The sequence below is a fragment of the Toxorhynchites rutilus genome, chromosome 3, assembly GCF_029784135.1.
Source record: "Toxorhynchites rutilus septentrionalis strain SRP chromosome 3, ASM2978413v1, whole genome shotgun sequence".
Lineage (NCBI taxonomy): Eukaryota > Metazoa > Arthropoda > Insecta > Diptera > Culicidae > Toxorhynchites > Toxorhynchites rutilus.
Window position 1 is genome coordinate 180239090 of NC_073746.1, and position 21726 is coordinate 180260815.

Consider the following 21726-nt stretch of genomic DNA (forward strand, 5'->3'; position numbering starts at 1 on the left):
ATTCGAGATTGAAGCTTACTGAGTGATCACAATAAACGCTTGTTGCCTTTCTGTCCCACGGATTAGATTATCTTCGCTTGATGGCTGAGAACCTCATTACATGTGGGTCTTTTGTGAACGCAGATGCAGAATTGGATTGGTGAATTGCCGAACTCAATCTAATCTTAGCCTTTCTTAACTTGGAGATAACGATTTGATCTTTTAGTCACCACGAGAAGCTCGTGAAAACCTGCAAGTGTAGTTCGTCAGTTTTTAGTTGCTATATGCCTCGTGCACAGAGGCGATTACTTATTCCAAAGGTAGTTTACATATGTTTGTTTTCAGTAAGCTATGTTAGATAGACAATTATTTGCACTGTTAAACCGTAGTCTATGTGGTGCAGCTTGTTTTTGAACTGATGTTCGATCACTATTATAACAATTACTTTCAACATCTTCTTCATTTACAATCCTAGTAATGACATTGAAAAAGTGCTATAATATTTCTGCAATAACATGATCTGATCTAACTACCAATATCGCATGGTTTTATGATCTATTGAATTGCAATCTTATCTCTCCTCCAACCAGTGTTACATTGCACAATTATGGGATCATTCAAGTGCAGTACTTTAAACTGTCCTAATCGGATTAATGTAACCATCAGTGAGTCGGAATAGCAAACTCAACCATGTGTTGCAGATGTTCCAGTAAAGCTAAACGCTGGTGGACGCTTGGTATTTCAACGTTGATCTGCATCATTGCTGTTATCCTTGGAATTACCTGGCCGTTGGCAGTACGCAGCGTTACAGAACAGCAGCTGTCACTGCAGCCAGGTTCGCAAGTATTTGAGAATTGGTACAAACCTCCCATTGATACCTATTTGGAATTGTACCTGTGGAATTGGACGAATACCGAGGACTACCAGGACGAGGGATATAAACCTCGGTTGGAACAGCTTGGACCGTATACATTTAGAGAGCAGCATGAGCGTGTTAATCTCAGCTGGAATGACGATTACACACTTACGTTCTACCAGAGGCGCATTTGGCATTTTGACCCGGATTTATCCAATGGAAACATAGAGACTGACCGAGTTGTGACGATCAACCCTGTGTTGTTGGTAAGCAATCCATTTGTTGAAAGTGTTACAATGAAAATGAATGTTTCTTCTAAGAATTGTGAAGAACTTATAAGCAACTTCAACTACTTACAATAATATTTCATTAGGGGTTATCCAAAATTTTATTAGCATTAGCCTCTATCTTCCGCATCTTAGACTGTTGGATTCAACTTGATGGATGATCCGTTACTGCCATGGTTCGACCAAATGCTCGTCGGTAATAGTCATATAATCGACTCGCCGTTTTACAACGTTCCCGTGAAAGATGTGCTTTTCGAAGGACATGACGACTTTTTCTTGAAATCGCTTTTGGAAATAGCAGCAGAGAATCCTGAATTGATTGGATCGATCGAGCTGCCGCCATTTGACAAATTCGGCTGGTTCTACGGCCGCAATGAAAGTGAAACATACGACGGTAATTTCACAATCGGTACCGGTGTGGACAATTTGGAGAACATGGGAATGATGCGACTTTGGAATGGAGCTAACCGTACTAATTTCTACAGGGATGATTGCGGAGTTGTTCGTGGTTCCACTGGCGAGTTATGGCCGCCCTTCCAAACAGGAAAAATTGCAAACGTAACAGTATTCTCTCCCGACATCTGTAGCACGATGAGCCTGCAATACGTAGGCTATTTTGATCTACATGGTGTGGAAGGATACAAGTGGATAGGAAATGAGCGCCCTTTTGACAATGGGCATAGACACGAAGAGACCGCATGTCAATGCACTGCCCCTGAAGAACAATGCCCCGCGCTACTCCCTGGGGTTCTGGATGTCGCTCGCTGTAAGATGGGAGCTCCGGCCACAGTGTCGTATCCACATTTCTATCTAGCAGATCAATCATATCGGGATGCGGTTGATGGGATGAATCCGAACGGGACAGAGCATGAATTTACACTTGCGCTGGAGCCACATACAGGAGTGCCTCTAGCTGTGAAAGCACAATTGCAGGTCAACCTGAATGTGAAACAGTACGGCTTGACGTGAGTGAAACCATTTGGGACGAACAAATCTGAATTGGACTGTATCTTTGTGTTTACAGGTTACTGGAAGGAATTCCGGAGGTTATGCTCCCTGTGCTTTGGTTCCGACAAACTGCGGAGATTTCGGAAGAGCTTGCGAATGATCTGAAGGTACGGTGTGAACATATAGGTTTAATACCGTTTTAGGTTCTAAAAATTTGTTCTATCTACTCTAGTTGCTTCTGATACTACCCGATATTGGAATATACGTGGCAATTGGGCTTGGAATCGTTGGTACAATATGTTTCGTGGTATCGTTATATTTTTCTGTTAGAATTTGGAAATGATCAACGAAACTGAAATGAAATAATCAATACCAATTCTACCTCAACAACGTATATCACTGAATCATATGTTAGCGTTCATAAAATTTCAAGACTGGTCTCAGAATAAAATAAATTCAACGTTTTTACAGCAAACTTTTTTTTTGCGATATGTGCTGTCATTTGGTGTGTTTATTTTGATATGCAATTTTGTCATGAACAGATTAATAAAAACCGGTTTTCTTCAGAAATGATACGGCCACAACTGATTTATTGAGAGAAAGTTCAACGATCGAATACTTTCGCGTAATGGGCCCATAAATGGGCCTCCATGATCATGTAAATTAACACTGTAGGTCGATTTTTACCTATTTTTGAGGTATGTGAAGTTTACAGCGTAGTATATTACGGTTTTCTTCGCTTGGAAGGCAAAAAAGAAGATTTCTCTATGGCGTATCATAACTAGTGATGAAAAGTAGAAAAAAAGACAAAGTAGTAGATGCAAGAATACATGCGCGGACAGCAATCATCTTCACGTCCAAAACAAAACATCTACGGTCATTAGGTAATACTTTGCATTAGATGGGATAAGTGGGTTCTGTACCAGGGCTCGCCAAGGTCATATTCAACTGAGGATAGTTAGCGGACTAAGAAGAAATTTGCCTTCGTATTCAATTGCGAATGAGTTTTGGCTCCTTCCAGCAGTTTCTCCGTCAACCAGAGATGCTAACCTTCCTGATTTTTCAGGATTTCCCAGAATTTTTGGCACGCTCCATGATATCCTGACAAACACTCAATTTTTCCTGATTTTTATAAAATGATCCTGATTTTCCCTAATTTTTTACTTTTTGCTTTTTGCATTTTTTTACTTTTTACCTTTTGCTCAGAAAAAAAATCCATATAAATATACTGGGAGTTTTGCTGGTTGTGTATGAGAACTGTCATAATAGTCTACATTAAAAAGCTTTCCGGCCCGCGCTTATATAATGCTTACTCTTCCTTTCGATTATACTTTATCGACATTTTTTGAATTTTGAAGTTAACGTGAAAGAAATATAATCAATAAGAATCATATGCCCGAAGGTTCTCGCAATTAAATCTCAATAAAACGAAGATTAGAAACAGAATTGGAACGGAAACGATGAAAGGAATATTAGCGACCAAAAAATATGTACAGTTAAATAAAAACGATACAGGTTTCATTACATGTTCGCAGCAAATAACATCCAATGTACAAGAATTTTAGAAGTAAGAACGTGTAAGCATCTTCTTTTTTTTATTAAACTGTAATTATTATTAGAAAGTGTTTTATTTCTTGAAGAATATATATTAAATTGTTTGTAAAGCAAGAAGTTGTGAGAATGATCCAAGAGACACGACAAATGAATTAGCAGGGACACTACAAATGTTTAAAATCTCCGTTCATGTGTATCAGTTCAAACATGGTTACGTAAATCGTTACGACTTGTGCGTTTCATCTATGCATCGTTTTTTTTAAAGCAAATCGTGGTGGGTGATGAAAACAGGTCATTTTAAACAATCAGACTGACCCGGTCTTCACCTGAAAAAAAAATGATCTGGTTCAGGTGGTATTGGAGAGGAATTCTATATTGTGAGCTTCTACCAAGCAACCGGTGGATACATACCCACAAATACTGCTCGCAACTGGACAAATTAGCTTCCATAATTAGATAATGTTTAGGCTACCTGAAAGATTTCAGAACTTCCTGGATTGATTGCAAAACAACACCGTGCATATAATATCCAAAAAATAATACTTTTGTTTTATCAAAAATGGGTACGAACTTTCCGGACAACCCAATATGAGCTATTCTGATTTTCCCTGATTTTTTTTTTCATTCTCCCTGATTTTTCAAAAAAATAGTTGGCAACCCTGCCGTCAACATGACTCGTCGTGACAGTCATTCGGGAGATTAGTTGCTATCTCACACTACGACTCGACTATCTCATTTCATTTTCCCCATAAAATGGAGTTCAACGTGGTTTGACATATACTACATATAAGCTAGTTTTGTTCGTATTGTGCACGAAAATTACTCACACATATAAAATACCACCTTGATCCAAAAGTTCCAGGAATTTATGCAGAAAATGAAAAATACAAGATTATACATCAATAGTACTCCCCATCGACTGCAACACACTTATGCCAGCGTTTGATCCAATCCTCGAAACATGTATTATATTCGATTTGCGGTATGGCCCTCAGTGCCATCTTCGATTTTTGCATTATCTCATCTCGGGTGCTGAAACGTGGTTTCTTGGGTTTTCGAATAGGAAAAAGTCGCAGTGAGCCATATCAGGTGAATTCGGTGGTTGGTGAATGGTATTCGTTTCGTTTTTAGCCAAATGTCGTTAAAAAGTCCACTCGATTACGCTTCAACAACGTCAAAACAGCTGTTGAATCATCAACGCGCCGCTGTTTTTGGTCAACGGTCAGCAAACGCGGCACCCATCGCTCGGATTGCTTGTTCATGTCCAAATGTCGTGCAAAATGTATCCCACTCGTTCTTTTGAAATGCCTCAGTTAACTCGCGTAACTTCACTCTACGACCGTTTAAAACGAATCGATGCACTTGTTTTACGATTGTTGGATTCGTAGCCTCTTTTGACCTTCCAGAGCGAGGTGCATCTGCGGTGCTTATACGGCCCATTTTAAATTCACTAAACCACCGATAAACTGTTATTCTCGAAGAAGCAGAAGTGGAATAACATTTCGTCAACCACTGCATTAATTGTTCAGGAGTTTTTCCGCTTGCACCGACCACCCGGCCAAGCACACGCAGCGATGTAGCCACCTTTCCCTCGATATTCCTCTTCAGCATCCTTTGGAGCTTATTGTCGCTTAGGGTCGTCGGCCGTCCGGAACCGGGCTTTCTTTCGATGTTCTGATTGTTGTCCAATAGTGCCTAGATGTTGTAGATGCCGGAACGGGCGTATCCGGCGCCCAGAAAGTGCCGCACGATGTCCGTTTTGGACGCGGCGGGATACCGTTCTTTGAACGTGCACACTTCTGAACGGAGTAGCTTCACTGTTTTCGCCATCACGGTTAGAGTTCGACTGATAAGGCTGTAAATTTTTTTGCTGACTAATGGATTACTATGATTGATGCTGCATGGGTAGTTTCGTCAGTACGTGTGAAGGTAAAATCATGAAAAATTGGAAATTTTTACCCATTATTAAAAAAATTGATAAAAATTGCCAATTTTATGATCATTATTTGATATGAACTTCGAAAAGCTATTGACGATGTCGACCACGTGCTTTCAGTTTTCAACTTGTTTGGGAAGGAAACGAAGCATTATTATCGTAAAAAATGGTTCCCGAAGAAACATTCGTCATTTTAGAGTTATTCCATGGCGCAAACGTGTTTTTGATTAATGTTTAGTCAGTTTAGAGGACTTTCATAACATGGTAGTAACTCGTGCACCTATCCACTGGTGGAATTGTGTCGTCATCATTCACCTCGTCTGGTTTTCGTCTTCACTACTGGATAGATGCCATTCAGCTTGTAGGACAAAAATTTAAAGGCATCCGATTGTACCCAAGAAGGTTGTTTTTTAGCTTTTTTCTATGCTCAAACACGGTGAAAACCATAAGAAGGCAAATAACAAGACTCTGGCCTCCCTATCCCAACCAACATAAATTGAGCGTAAGCAGCATAGTAAAGCCTCACGGTCAGAGCTCAAATTAAGGCTTGAAACATTATAAATCCGGAAACACTGTTCATTCTATAGCAGCGGTCGTAGTAGGCATATCTGAAATCTTTTTGCAGCAACCCTGTAGAAGTGAAGAGATTTGGTTTTGGATACCCACATTATTAATCCGGCATGGTCGGGTACTAAAATCGCGGAATCGCGGAAAGTGGCTAAATCGACCGTGTATGATGTGCTGAAATATTCCCGTAAATGCACAACTGTTGTTCGGATGGATTAGAGGACGCGACTTATAATCGGAAGCTGAGGTTGAAGTATTGAGAACGATTAAGGCAAATTCTCGGGGCTCTCGGACTACAACATCGCCAAAACACAACTCTAATCAGAGTAACATCCGAAGAATTTGTATTCCTGGCCTGCATGCAACTAAACAGTATGCTGAAGCTGGTGGTGGCCAAAAGACGCGCTCGAAAGTTGTACAGCAAGTTTTTGACAAAGCACGAAGGATGCATACTGATGGATGACGAAACGTATGTAAAAATGGATTCTGGACAACTCGTAGGCCTGAAATTCTATGTTGCCAATCCAGAGGAGATATCCCCAATTTCAGTTCGGTTTCGCTGATAAATTTGCCAGAAGGTTCTTGATTTGGCAAGGGATTTGCAGCTGTAGATAGAAAACCAAAAGTCTCGTCACAAACAAGACATTAGGCTCTAAAATATGCAGGAAAGAGTGCCTACAGGAACGTCTCCTTCCGTTTATTAAGGCTTACAATGATCGGGTGGAGTTTTGGTCAGATTTGGCAAGCTGCCATTACAGTCGAGAGGTGTTTCAATGGTACCGTGACAATGGGATCGATTGCTCCCAATTGCCCTCAATTCCGCCCAATCGAAAATGTTGGGCAATTGTCAAGCGGAAAATGAAGATCGGTGCCAAAGTGACTCGGATACTGCAGACAGGAAGAGATCGTGGAAAAAATGGCCGTTGAGGTTGACCAACAGAGAGTCCAAACTTTAATGGATGGTTTCCGATGAAAAGTACGAGAATTCATTAAAACTGTAACGGAACATTTTTTTTCCAGAAAAGAACAATACATTATCTGCATTTTGATATAAAAACATTTTTTGTACCTTTAACCAATCCTTAGATACAACTGGTTGTGTGATTCCGAATTCTGAATGTTATAAGCTTTATCAATTCAGTCGAGCTGTCAAGTTTCTTTTGTTTGTTTCGCGATGTGAGCTTGGAGAGATTTCTAGACTTATGATTTTCTGATAGTTCTAAGAACGCAACAGTTATGAAGCCCTATCAATGAAATTTTAAGGGCATAGCGCATAGCAGCCGTAGACTAGCTTTGGACTTTAGGAGGTACAGAATCATGCCCTGAAAGTTCACTGAGGTCGTTATCTGGCTACCATCAGTATGCATGAAAATTAATTTGGTTGAAAAAGTGTTGAAGGTGTACTTAAAACCACATCGGAACGATGTCATCGGCTGTCCAATTGGGTCTTGGACGAAGGACAATTCAAAGGTTGCGCATCAATTAACATTATTGCGGAAATGTGTAATCATAAAAGCAAAAAAAAGTGACACAAAAAGAAAGAATAGTGAGTTTATTCAAAGACAATCTTTACAACACGCCTGGTTTAGGGAGAGGGGACATGAAGGGAGTTTCAGATGAGCTTTGTTCAGATGGAACTTAGTTTGAAGCTCTACTGTTCATCCGACATCATCGTTATGAAGTTGTTCCGTAAATTCCTTCATCGATTATCCAACCAAATCAAATTTATGCCTTCAGATGGAAACTGGCTTACGACCTTATGGAATTTACATGGCACGAAGCTAGGATACGACTACCTTCAACAGTTCACTGATATGGAATCGAATGTTTAAATCGTAGAACTCTTGGAATACTTACGGCATTCCACCATAGTTAGAAGTTTTGAAACTATGAGACATAGCTCCACTGTTGACTTATTCAAGACGTTCCCACCAATCATCGGTTTATTCCAAAGAACCTGCGCTTTTTGATAGGTCGCATACCTTGCAATATGACTGACGAAGTAAAATTGACAGCATTTAATTTGGTTTTTTAAAAATAATTTATTTCAATGTGAGATTGAAGTAAAGGCTACTACAATATGATGAACGAACCGTTTTTTATATGTTTATCAACTAACCGTATATTATGAATACTGATAACAATGCTTATCGTGAAGTCAATTGCTTCTGGACCCTAAATCATTTTATTGATGGTTTTATGATCCAAATTTTTAAAAACGGTGCGAATGATATTATTTCACAAAAGTTTCAAAGAAATGATAGAAAATTTCAGACGAATTTCTGTCAGAGAAGATTGAAAAGCTGAAACATCAAAAGTATCTCCTCGCGGTTGTGATGGAAAAATATATGGAATACGTTGGAGTAGTGTCAAGTAGCGTTGAGAAAATAGAAGAAACTAAATTAGGAGCAAACTTAACAAAATCCTAATGAAAATAGCATCATAAATGTATCGTCATATTAGAGTTCAAGAATTTTGTAAGAGTTTGGGTAGAACGTGTGGGGTCTATAAATAAGATGATCAGCCAGATAGTGTTTTTATTGTTGTGAATGGAGTAAATGCGCCATTCTAGAGCACAGTAACAGAATGTTTCTACAATTCTACACAACACATGAATTTTCGGTTATATTGTCTATTAACCAATTTAACTTCGGTCATGGTTGACTTTGGATAATTACATTCATTACACTTTGGACTTTACATAAAAATGATCCGACATACATGACAAGCACAAATGCAAGTGTGGGAAACATTCCGCCAGCACCATATAAGCGTCACACGCTCTATAATCTGTATTTATTTATTAGATCTATCAGATAAATGAGGCGTACCAACACGAACCGAAGCGAGCTAATCGCCAAACGATTTATCGGATAGCTTTGGTCACTGATACTGAACGATAAGATCGGATATCTTTATTGTACTTTTCGATTGCGTAGCCTTCGTGCCAGTAAAAGGTGATTAGCATTGTCCACCCGGGTCCAGTATTTGGGGGGTACTCGTAGTGAAAAAAGGCTGTTCTTTTGAGAAAAACGTGTAAGGTGATCCATTTATTATTCGACAACGCTGCTGCACATATTCATTGCGTAGAGAAGCTGGAGCGATGAAACAATGTTACAAAGTGTGTTCTCCCTGATACATCGTGAACTTTTATTCGAATGAAAAGCGTGCTCGAAGTATCTTGTATTTTTAAATTGCATGGAATGTGTCCTTAAAGAAGTGCTGATCGTAGTTCATTGAAGTTATCCATTTCTGGGACTCTCCAATTCTGCATTCCGAGTTGTGAATTCGCCCTGAGAACACATACAAGGTTTGCATTGCCTCTGGTTGGAATCGGTCTTCAGACGTTCAGAACATCCTAGAATAGTTAGGATTTGATTTAAATAAGTCGTTCATAACGTTGAAATGTTACTGTTGACAGCCCTGAAACTTGTACATATGTTTTCAGCACAATTGAACACACGGGAACGGAGTAGTAAATGATTATGCGCGTACGATTAACGGTTGCAGTCGCAGTGAGACCCGTATGCAAAACTGTTGGTGAATTCATGACCCACAGAAAATTCTACGACTTGCTCTTATACACGTATTATTCATATGGATTCTTCTAATTCAACTAGATGCCGTTTTTGCGAAACTGTTGTCCGTTTTTGCAGAAACGCTTCTCCAAGTATGCTCTACGTGGGCTGCCTTGGAAGATCCCACAATTTACCATCCTATAAATAGTAGGGTGGCAGCGAAAACGGCCATGTCAAATTTCAAAAACCGACCATGTACATTTTGTTTATTGGCCCGAAAAAATTACCGTTGCAAAGTTTCAGCTCAATCGGACATGATTTAAGGGTGCCTCAAAGCGCTCAAAGTTTTGATTGTTTGATCCTTGGAAATCTTCCAAGGGGAGTTAACGAAGGGAGTAGAGGAAATTTGGAAAAATGATTTTTTTTCGATGCCAAATGACTTAAAAATGCATGAAACGTCGAGATCTGGTGTCATCTCGAAAAAAATTTTGGTCGAAGTTTCAGCTCAATCGCACATGATTTAGGGGTGCCTCAAAGCACTCAAAGTTTTGATTTTTTATCCTCGAAAATCTTCCAAGGGGAAAGAAATTTTGGCCGAAAATCAACTTTTTGGGAATGAGTGGCCAAGTCAAGTCCCAGAAGGTCGATTTTCGGCCATTTTTTTCGAGATGACACCAGATCTCGTTTCTTGCATTTTTAAGTCATTTGGCATCGAAAAAAAAAATTGATTTTCCAAATTTCCTTTACTCTCCCCCTGGAAGATTTTGATGAAATTTTGATGAAATGATGAAATTTTTTCCATACATCCAAATTGATGTGAAATGAGGAAATTTTGAATTTTTTTCCATACTGATGAAATTTTTTCCATACATCCATTGCCACCCTAATAAACAGTGTTGTGTACTTATTAGAATGTATATCATGGAAAGACGAGGATTGACTTTCTAAAGACTTCAGTTTTTTATGATGACCGTAAACGTCAAAACGTCAGCCTGTCGCGCACCATCCCGACAGATACGTCATTGTTGACTCATGGCGATTGTTACATAGGCTGACAAAACGTACCGTTTTGAACGGGACAGTTACGTTTTTAAGTCCATTTTGGATTACCACGTCTTTTTATCAATTTGTACTGTACTTTGAGTAAGAGGGAAAACAATCTTTGTAATTATTGCTTTTTGTAATACGATTTATTTAGAAATACATGCCTTAAATTGCTTCTGACCATAGATTAGTTAATGGACTTTCGAACATTTATACGCCATGTTGAAAAAGATTATGTTTCTGAAGTTGCTGTTAATTCAACTGGTTTTACTAGAATTCCTCAACATAAAATGGAAGATTATTTCATTCAATTCGCTTGTTTATCACTTCGGCTGGAGATGGGGTCGTGCCGTCATGAGATTCATTTTTGAATCATATCAGGGCTTCGTCATACCTGACTTTTATAGAAACAATCAATGATTGCGAAACAAAGAGGCTTCAGTCCACATTGTAATATTCCCCGTTTAAACCGGTCCCCAATTGTTAGAGTAATTCGAACGGTTTTAAACTGTGTGATTGCTACAGGAAGCACAATCCTGTGGGCACAATTGAAAGGCATAGGAAGGATACCTAAAAATGTGGAACGAGTAAGAGTTTCAATTGAGCAGTCATTGAGACAGTCTGTGCGCAAATATTATGTTGCTACGCTTTGAGTTCCATCTCTAAATCATCCAACTCATGAATTGAGTGGACGTGATCATGATAGTCGTAAGAACTTTGTGAAGAAATGCTTCAGACAACCCCGTTACACGCGTTTTCATAAATAATGATAACGTTCGCTTCGACCTGAGGGAGGTTTCAAACAAAAAAAACTTTCGGTATTGAACGGCTGCCAATTCGGGTTCCCCTGAGTACTATGTTTACACTCTCTAACAGTTACAGTATACAGATCTTTTTAGCATCCATTTAAGCATCTGAGACCGATTCATCGCATGGAACGATTGCACTTTTGAAGTTTGAGTAGAGAAAACCCGTTTTGCGAGACAATAGCATTAGGTGAGACTGCTGATTGCTCGCTAGTTGGAGCGAGACTGAGTATTAGAAATCCCGAATGGCTTATTTATACGCAATAAGTTATGAACGGACGGGGTTTATTTACAATATACCCTCTGTCCACAGTGTCCGTACGAAAGATCACTATTTAAAAATTATACCCCACTGCTATACCCATACCGCGGAATAGAAAGCACGGATATGTAACGACAGCAATGCCCAGAACAAATGTATGGGAAGATGGATGTGTTTCCAATATTTGTTAGTTTAAAACGTTTTAGGATTAGGGAATCATAATGTAAAACCCGTTTGCCCGTTTGTTGCCCGTTTGTTGTTGTTTACGTTAGTCACTGTTTGCGCTATTCGTCGATATTTTAAACCGTTTTTCATCGTGCAAGTTCATTGAATATTCGTATTTGTTATTTTACTGTGATTTCAACTTCGTTTGTGTTTAAATCGTGCTCTTGGAACATCAAACTTCGAACGACAATTCACTAAATTCGACAGTGAATTTTTGCTCATCTCGCCGAAGCAAGTAATAACACCAGCCACTGTCCCAACGTTCTTGTTTGTTGCGAATCGAAAGGCGACGATGGCAAAGAAGATGTGTCAACAATGCAAATTGGAAGTGAACGATATTGATCCCATACGCTGCGGTTTTTGCGAGGCCTATCTCCACATCAGCCAACATTGTTGTGGATTGAACAGTCGTGCCTTCCGTGACCCTCTCACCCAGGGAAAGATAATGTATATCTGCACTGAGTGTCGAATTGAATTGAATGGTCGGAGTTTTAAGCAGTACATGGAAGACACTTCGAAATCCCAGGGCGATTCTTCTGTTACCTCGAAGGATTTAACGAGCCAAGTTCAACTGCTTGTCGATGCAGTCGACAAATTGGACAAGAAGGTTCACGGTATCTCGTTGGCTCAATCGTATGCGGGTGGTAGTAAGTCTAATTCATTGCTTACACCTATCGGTCGGACATGGCCTAAGCCAGGACTAAAACGCCCTCGTGAGGAAAAATACGACTCGACTTCTTTGGCTACGGATCGCGGAACAAGATCTATAGACCTCAGCGATCTGTCCATCGGCCCCATCGTACCTGCTCCGATTCCACCGAAATTTTGGTTGTATTTATCGGGATTTCAGCCTATGATTACTCCCGATGATGTGCAAAAAATTGTGACACGATGTCTTGACCTCTCTTCACCGTGTGACGTAATCCGGTTGGTCCCGAAAGGGAAAGATGTCGCAAAAATGTCGTTCGTTTCGTTCAAAATTGGACTCGAGCCTGCGTTGCGTTGTTTCTTTCCTGATTTATCCGTCGATTCCAGCGCCGCACCACTCCCACCTCAGGAACATCAACAACAGGCGGACTCGATTGAAAATTGCATCTGGGTGTACTACCAGAATGTACGTGGGACTCGAACGAAAATAGACGATTTATTCTTGGCTGTCTCTGATTGCGAGCTTGATGTTGTCATATTGACTGAAACTGGACTCGACGACTGCATCAACTCGATTCAGCTATTTGGACCTGGCTATAGCGTTTTTCGTTGTGATCGTAACGCAAATAACAGCGACAAGATTTCTTTCGGTGGTGTGCTAGTTGCTGTATCACAACGCTATACCAGCTATCGAGTGAACGTTGAACGCGGTGCAACGTTAGAACAAGTCTGTGTTTTAGTGAAATTACCCGGCTTTAAGCTTTTCGTATGTGCTGTGTACATCCCACCCGATCGAAGCCGCGATGTTGACGTGATTTACGCTCACACTGCCTCTGCCAAGGAGTTGTATGACATGACAAGTATTGAGGACAAAGTTCTCATTTGTGGTGACTATAACCAGCCTCTGCTTCAATGGGAGACCAGTAATAACAGGGTTGTCCTTTCCGAAGAATCGTCGTTGAGTGCTGCAAGCTCTGCCCTCGTTGATGGAATGGAGTTCGTCAATCTTATTCAACGAAATTCAGTCCGGAATTCACGCGGTCGTACTCTAGATTTGGTGTTTTGTAGCGATGAACATGACTTCAAAGTAGATGAATCTGCCGTGTCATTGTTGCCGATCGATCCTCCCCATCCGCCTCTGGTCGTTTCACTTGCCGTGCCTCATACTTGCCCATCTTACATACCTCGAGATGTGAATGATGGAGTAAGGCAGCTTGATTATAAGAAAATTGATTATACCTCCCTACTGCAATATCTGCTCAGTCAGAACTGGATCGATGTTACCGAATGTGCAGATGTTGACCTGATGGCTGTCCGTTTCTGTAAAATAATTCGACTTTGGCTGGAATCACATGTCCCTCCCAAGCGACGTCCTATTTCTCCAGCTTGGAGTACCCCTCAGCTCAGACAGCTAAAACGTGATTGTAACTCAGCACAGCGAAAATTGCGTCGTCATAAAACGCCTGACACTAAGCGTGATTTCAAGCGCGCTAGTGCTACTTATTGTAGGCTAAATAGTGCTTTGTATAAATCTCACGTACTCAGAGTTCAGCGGAATTTGCGGAGCCACCCTCGAAGCTTCTGGGGATTTATCAACAGCAAAAGGAAAAACTCGAGCATTCCGTCCAACGTGATTCTTGATGGGAAAGAGTCAGTATCCCCTGACGATGCGTGTGAAATGTTTGCGACACATTTTGCGTCAGTCTTCGAACAAAGAACAACTTGTGATGTTGATGCGACATCTGCTGCAACTGATACTCCGGCTGACTTCTTGGATCTGTCCACATTCACAGTAACTCCAGCTATGGTGCATTCAGCAACGAGAAAACTGAAGAACTCGCTTACTCCTGGTCCGGATGGAATCCCGGCGGTGGTGTTCTGTCGGTGTTCAGCTGCTTTAGCCAAGCCTGTTGCAGCCATTTTCAATGCATCTTTTGAGCAAGGTAAATTCCCAACATTATGGAAGGAGTCATTTATGTTTCCTGTCTTTAAGGCGGGGGACAAGCGGGATGTAAGAAACTATCGTGGTATCACCAGTATTTCGGCGGCGTCCAAGTTGTTCGAGATTTTTTTGAGTGAAGTAGTCTTGAATCGCTCGAAACGGTACATATCAACTGACCAGCATGGATTTATTCCTGGGCGATCGGTAACTACCAAGCTTTTATACTTCACTAGTACTTGCATCAACGCTCTGGAGGAAAGAGTGCAAGTGGACGTAATATATACGGATCTAAAAGCTGCATTCGATAAGATCGACCACAAAATCCTGCTCTGCAAACTTTCGCGACTTGGAGTATCCGAGCATCTAATAACGTGGTTGAAATCGTACTTGACGGGAAGAACTCTTCGGGTGCGACTTGGCTCGTGTATCTCTTCCGCGTTCAGTAGCACTTCCGGCGTACCGCAGGGAAGCAACCTGGGACCACTTCTGTTCACATTGTTCTTCAACGATGTGGCAGCTCTGCTGGGAGTCAGATGCAAACTGATTTATGCTGATGACCTTAAACTGTATGCTGTTGTTTACTCGATTGAGGATTGCCATCGTCTTCAGACTTTGCTGAATACTTTCGTTGACTGGTGCCATCGCAATAAACTCAATATCAGCGTTCCAAAATGTGCGGTGATGACGTTTCACCGCTCTATGAACCCAATCCTCTACGATTACTCTGTTGAAAATGTTACGCTGCGCAGAGTAGATCGTGTAACAGACCTTGGTGTTCTATTGGACCCGAAGTTGGATTTCAATCTTCACTACTCTTCTATCATCTGTAGAGCAAATCGACAACTGGGATTTATATCCAAAATAGCTCGTGACTTTAAAGACCCGCAATGTCTGAAAGCGCTGTATTGCTCGTTAGTGCGACCTATCCTCGAGAATGCATCTATCGTCTGGTCTCCATATGATTTAATTTGGAAACATCGGATCGAGTGTGTCCAAAAAAGGTTCGTGAGAATCGCATTGCGCAACCTACCATGGCGTGAACCGTTCAATTTGCCACCCTATTCACATCGATGCATGTTACTAGCCTTGGACACGCTGGAAGACAGAAGGAAACTGCACCGGCAGGTATTCGTAGCGAAACTCCTGAACGGTGAAGTGGACTGCCCTCAGTTACTTGCACAACTTGACTTCCATGTTCCCCGAAGTACTTTGCGGCAATCATCCCTGCTACAGCCAAGTTTCCATCGAACTTTATACGGATATCATGAACCGATGACAGCGATGATTCGTGAATTTTCTTTGGTGGAATCTGCGTTTGAGTTTGGAGAATCGTCAAACCGATTTAGGAATAGATTGAGGAGAGCATGACTGTTTTTATCTGTGTATTTATGTGGAGTTTCATGTATGTAAACTAGTCTAAGTTTTTATTCATTAACACAAACAGAATGTCGGATGAATTATACAATATACAATACAATACAATACAAAACATATCAAACAATTCTTAGAGAATTTACAATTCGATGGGTTCGTAGCATAAATAGTAATACACTACAAAACTATTTCATAAAAACGCAACATGTTTTCTGATTTGGTACACTTACTGGAAAAAGTAATACATGAGGTCAATTTTTTTAAAACGGCGCAAAAATTCAAAGATATTTAGTTGGAGTACTTTGACAAATGGAAGGTAACACAACATAATTATATTAACCACTTGCTTTACGATTTCAAAGTAAGGACCAAACACTAGCAAATCGAGTCGTTCCACTATGCTGAGCGGACGTCAGGTTCGATGTTGTAGGTTTTGGCACAGTCTAGTGTGGTTCGACGTTGCAGGTCAAAGAGGTCCATTCCTGGTTGGCCAAAGATTCAAAATAGCATTACTAAAAAAACATCCTGTTCATTTAGATTACAGGAACTATACTTATTGAAATAAACAAGTGGAACAAATAATCCTTACCAGTTGCGAATTGTTGTGTGCAAATATTTTCAAATGGAAAACAAATTTCCAGAATAAAAGGCATTAGTGAAGCTTACTGATGATATTATGTGTTTTTCTGGTAGTACCGCATCTGTTGGAAGAATAGTTCTCAATGAACAATATATGGTCACAATTTTGTCGTGATTCAATGTTTAAACTATAAACGCTATTATAAATGCCAAACGTAACTCTGATCTGGAATGTGACAAATTTTACGATCAAATTTCCAAAAATCATACCCTCCTTCAGCATCTAAACATTATTTCGTTGTGGAGAACAAAGCAGGTACTTCTAAGAATGATTGATTTATTGGTTTCATTGTCGATTTTATTCACTCAATAAAATTCTTCAAAAAATATGACTTTTTGATATTTTTTTTTGGGCTTACGTGTCCCGTTTTCATTCCTGAACTATGTAACTGAATTTATTCGGCAGATGTAAACCGTGTTTGAATTCAGTGTATTTTCAATTCGTATAATTAATCACTCAAGCGTTGAAGTCACCTCCACTGACGATCGGTTTCCTACCGATTAATTCCGCAGTCATTGCGTCTAGCATCTGGTGGAACTGCTCGATTGTCCATCTCGGGGGTGCATAGCATCTACACACGAAGATTCCTTTAATTTTGCCGATTACGAAACCTTTATATGAGCCTCCAACCACTTCCTGGATAGGATATCTGCCCGTTACCTGAATTGCAGCCATCTCTGATCTGTCCGTCACCCAGTTGCCGTTATCGCGAGGTACTCGATACGGTTCAGCTATGATTGTAACATCGCATTTTGTTTCCTTGGTTGATTGCTACAACAGTTGCTGAGCTGTGTGGCAATGGTTGACGTGTATCTGGATTACCTCCATCGCTGCGAATCTGCCAACGCCTACTTGTACGAGGGACACTTGAAGCCTTCTGTCGTATGGTCGCTACCGTCCTCCGATTTGCAGAGTAGACATCTCTGTTGCATCGAGCGGCCTCTCGCAACATGCTCTTTCTCGTCACATTTCCTGCATAGGTTAGATTTGTCGGGGCCTGTGCACTTGAAGAATCTCTGCATCTGCATCGAGTCACAATCTTTAGCAGACAGCCGACTTTTATTTTGGTATATATTGTCTTCACCATATTGTTGGCTGCTAACTGCCTTCATCTTCCTTTGTATAGACGGGGTTATTGTTTTTGCATTCTTCAGGTCTTCTTCGTCTCCAGGAGTATCCCTCTTTCTTCGAGGGTTCCGAGATCCCTTCGGCATATCCTGTACCTCAATGGATATGTTATCCTTAGCCTCGACTAGTGCCTTTTCCGTAACTTCGGCTCGCGTGATTAGCTCCTTCTGCTAGCGGTCAGCAGCCATAACGGCCGATTTGATGCTCGTCACTGGGTGCTTAATCTTGGTGTGGACATTGTTTTTCTTTTTGATAAACTCGTAGAGATCGTTCACTCTCTTTTTGACCTCCATCAAGTTTGACATCCCAAGCTGAAGTCGTAATTCTCGTCGTTTCGTCTGTTGAATTCATCGTTCGTATTCATGGTCCGTTGGGTCCCAACTTCGGGCCGCTATCTCCGCTCGTTGTACATAGTCACTATCATTGATCCCATGGTTATCTATGCAAGCAGTGAGGCCATGCAAAGGTTGACACGGTCCTTTGCATGGTCTCACTGTGGGGACTGGGGACTGTGTTCGAAAACTTGCCAAGTTAATACGGAGTTGGGGGAAACCGCACTATTAGCCAGTTTAAGGTCTTTAGCCTTCAGCGTCGAATTGAAATCGTTTCCGTATCATGTCCGTTTTCCATGTCGTAACCAGGATCTTACTGGCGTCGTTCCTGATGTTCTTGGCACTCCTTTCGTTGCTTCTGTACACAGTATTTCCCTCGTGCAGTCTCCATTAGGCTTTACCGTGCCTTTACTCGCGTTGTTACCCGATTAGTCGCCTCTTACGACAGGAAAAGGGACCAAGACTCGACTGTGTTTTTTTGTAGAGGTGAGGAACGCTTTACCTGCCTTATCTGGGAAGGATTAACCCAGACGTCGAGTGGGTCTCTCAACCACTAAAACCAAGGCCTCTACTCGTTGCCTCATTCCCCCTGGGACCACATCCAGGCGACTATTTTAGGGGGCGGCTGTGCTCATGCAATTCACGAGTCTTCAACGCTGCGATGCTGCGATGATCCTTCCCTTTTTCTCTATATTCTTATTCACCACTCGTTGCTCTCCACTGCGCTTATGTCCATTTCGCAGGCATTCATTCACCCGTCGAGAAGTGAACCGATTAGGAATTGCCCTCCGACTTGATGCGCAACCCGCCACCCTCGCGGGATTTCTCACCTGTCGAGACAACTAGCGCGATGGTTGCGAAGGGAGTCGTTCCACCAGTAAACTGGGCGTCTTCCATTTTTTGGTACAACTTTCCTCGGCATGGTTGTGTCACATGCTCTCACCAGTAGATCTGTCAACTTTTCTGCGTTCCAGTCTGAAGTTCGCTATCTAGACGAAGTGCTTCGACGAAAAGATCCTTGTCGAAAGCATTCGTCTTCCACTTCCGCTCACAGCTTGTTGTCCTCCGTACTAGCACGTGGTTTCGTTGACCGATTCTATACCGGATCGCTTGGTGATCACTGTGCGTAACCGACTGTGTGTACTTTACGAAGTGCATACATCTTGGATGGATTTTCGACACTCGAAATCAGGACAGAAAGTAAAATTGGGCATTCCGTAAACTGCTGTTGTGGTCTCAATCCGCTTCAGCCGTCATTTTGTTTTATGAATGAAAGAATTAACACTTCCCGCAAATTACCATTTCTTGGCCCAAAATCACATGACCAAAAGTCATATAGAATCACTATTGACAAACATCGGGAACATAGCGGTACCCCTATTAGAAGTCCCACTTTATATTTTGTTCAAATCTTTATGAAATAACACTGCTCGAAACGACACTGCATTTCCGACTCTCGGTGACGGGAAGTCATTGAAACGCACTCACGCCACTCCAGTATCCGCAAGCACTACCGTACATATGAAAGTTCCGAAAAAATGTTCATTCTTCAGGAACATAATTTAAACCCTCGAATTGACGGCAAGTTATACCAGCTTATCTAATTGGACTGAACGTAAATCGATTCAGTCCAACTTTCCGACAGTCGGGTACTTACGAATGTGGAAATAAACACTCACCATGTGCTGTGGTTGTAATTGCTCCAACACTGTCAAGCGGATCCTGCTTTTCGCTGGCGTGTTGGTGATCTTCGCTTTGGCTGCTTTCTTCGGGTTCGGATGGCCAGCAATAATAGATTCAGTAGCGCGACAAGTGAGTATTCTAAATTAGAGTTGTCCAGAGAAAAGCTTCAGTGCGTTCCACTTTCATCGAATAGGAATTCGTGCTGGAGCCAGGGGCGAGAGTTTACGATAACTGGCTATCCTCAGATGTGCCTATGTACTTCGACATGTATTTCTGGGATTGGACGAATCCGGAGGATATCACAAACCCTAATGTTCAACCACACTTCGTTCAACGTGGTCCGTATGTCTTCCTGGAGGTTCAGGAGAGAGGAGATGTGCGTTTCAATGACGATCACACTATTACCTTCAAGCAGAAGCGAACCTGGCGCTACATTCCCGAACAATCAAACGGAGATTTCCTTAATGATAGAGTAACGACTCCTCATACAATGCTTTTGGTAAATTGAATTACGAACGAATTGATTCAAAATTCTGTAATTAGTATCATTTCAGACGGTTGGTAAATTGGTCGAAGGCAATACAATGCTACAGTTCATGGTTAACGGCATGATTGCGCAGAATAATCTGCTCGATGGCATCACATACAAGAACGTACTCGTGAAGGATATCTTTTTTGATGGCGCAGAGGACAAACTACTTGCAGCGCTGCAAACACTGTTGGCGGAAGTGCCAGATTTAATCGAAGGAGTGGAGTTACCTGCATGGGATGGGTTCGGTTATTTTGTTGAAAGGAACACAAGTTTCGAACATGACGGTATTTTTCGAATGAATACCGGTACAGATGATTGGTCGAGAACAGGACATATGAGAACATGGAATAACGAGTCGTCAGTGCCATATTTCCGCGAACGGTGTGGACAAGTGCGTGGTTCTGCAGGCCAAGTGAACGCGCCGATGACAAATGCTCAATTTCATAACCCAGGAGACTTTGTATTATTCATAACAGATGTATGCAGCGCAATTAGTTTGAGACATGAAGGTGATTTTACTCTGAATGACCTGCAAGGTAAATTATGGGTGGGCGATCGTCGCGTTTTTGACAACGGCAATAATTTTGCCGAAACAGAGTGCCAATGTACTGCTCCCGTGGAAGAGTGCCCTGCGCTGAAGCCTGGTCTTATGGACGTTTCGGGCTGTAACTTTGGTGCACCAATGTTGGTGAGTTTCCCGCACTTCTATCTAGCAGATCCTAGCTATCTGCTAGCAGTATCTGGCATGAGCCCCAAACGACAATCACATGAGTTTCGTTACGCATTGCATCCTTTCTCCGGCACTCCATTAACTGTCAATGGGAGACTACAATTTAATGTCCATTTAAGAGATTATGGACTAGAGTAAGTTACCAGGTAGTAACTTATGTTGAAATGCTCATTTATCGTCTGTTCCCAGCCTAACCAAGGATGTTCCTGATGTTGTGATGCCTGTCTTCTGGGTAGAACAAAGAGTAGTTCTCACTCAAGATATTATAGATGATTTATTGGTATGATTTAAGCTTCTCTGATTTCATGGATTTTTCATCATTCATCATAATCTCTGATTTCCTTTCCACAGTTCATTGAAAGATTACGAAATGGTGGAATTTACACCGGGTTTGCGCTTTTTGGTGTTGGAATCCTGTCGATGGGACTGGCGATTTACGTCGCATTTTTCGTGTGGAAAGACTGATTCTAGAGTGGCGATATTATCGTGGTATATCGTTGTATACGGCGTACAGAAAGAAGAAACATACCTCATTATAAAAATCAAACTTTTATTGTACAGCGGTACGTACGAGAAATTCCTCAAATAGTTCAAACAGGGTGCTCTCACAATGATTCATGGCTGGACGTCAACAAGGTTACTGGGGCCCTTGAAACTGTGTTGGATCGCTTCCCCTTCAGGTCTACGTTGATTCGAGAAATCACTAAAAGTTGCTGAGAGCCAGTCCTATAACCC

General features: G+C 41.4%; 2 protein-coding genes across 5 annotated transcripts; both read left to right on the forward strand.

The window, feature by feature from the left end:
• The first annotated feature begins 603 nt into the window (after positions 1–603).
• LOC129778073 (protein croquemort-like) lies at positions 604–2605 on the forward strand. The gene is made up of 4 exons (XM_055784727.1): positions 604–1101; positions 1258–2087; positions 2147–2237; positions 2303–2605. Exons 1-4 carry the CDS (start codon positions 670–672, stop codon positions 2411–2413), a joined length of 1464 nt encoding a protein of 487 aa, XP_055640702.1. The 5' UTR covers positions 604–669; the 3' UTR covers positions 2414–2605.
• Positions 2606–9117: 6512 nt separating this feature from the next.
• On the forward strand, positions 9118–21511 carry LOC129779302 (protein croquemort-like). 4 transcript variants are annotated; one of them, XM_055786706.1, is made up of 6 exons: positions 9118–9163; positions 19676–19858; positions 19923–20228; positions 20284–21125; positions 21181–21271; positions 21343–21511. In XM_055786706.1, exons 2-6 carry the CDS (start codon positions 19727–19729, stop codon positions 21454–21456), a joined length of 1485 nt encoding a protein of 494 aa, XP_055642681.1. In that variant the 5' UTR covers positions 9118–9163; positions 19676–19726; the 3' UTR covers positions 21457–21511. The 4 variants fall into 4 exon arrangements, with proteins under 4 accessions (XP_055642681.1, XP_055642679.1, XP_055642680.1 ...); XM_055786704.1 differs by having other exon boundaries at positions 9120–9163; positions 19600–19858; XM_055786705.1 differs by having other exon boundaries at positions 9130–9168; positions 19600–19858.
• The last annotated feature ends 215 nt before the right edge of the window (positions 21512–21726 follow it).

What these genes read in the sequence shown, in the direction of transcription:
- LOC129778073 (XM_055784727.1), top strand. Translation starts at nt 670, where the DNA reads ATGTGTTGCAGATGTTCCAGTAAAGCTAAACGCTGGTGGACGCTTGGT. An exon ending in CGATCAACCCTGTGTTGTTG is followed by an intron (nt 1,102 to 1,257) that starts GTAAGCAATCCA and finishes TCCGCATCTTAG; the next exon opens with ACTGTTGGATTCAACTTGAT. An exon ending in GTGAAACAGTACGGCTTGAC is followed by an intron (nt 2,088 to 2,146) that starts GTGAGTGAAACC and finishes TTGTGTTTACAG; the next exon opens with GTTACTGGAAGGAATTCCGG.
- LOC129779302 (XM_055786706.1), top strand. Translation starts at nt 19,727, where the DNA reads ATGTGCTGTGGTTGTAATTGCTCCAACACTGTCAAGCGGATCCTGCTT. An exon ending in TAGATTCAGTAGCGCGACAA is followed by an intron (nt 19,859 to 19,922) that starts GTGAGTATTCTA and finishes TTCATCGAATAG; the next exon opens with GAATTCGTGCTGGAGCCAGG. An exon ending in TTAAGAGATTATGGACTAGA is followed by an intron (nt 21,126 to 21,180) that starts GTAAGTTACCAG and finishes GTCTGTTCCCAG; the next exon opens with CCTAACCAAGGATGTTCCTG.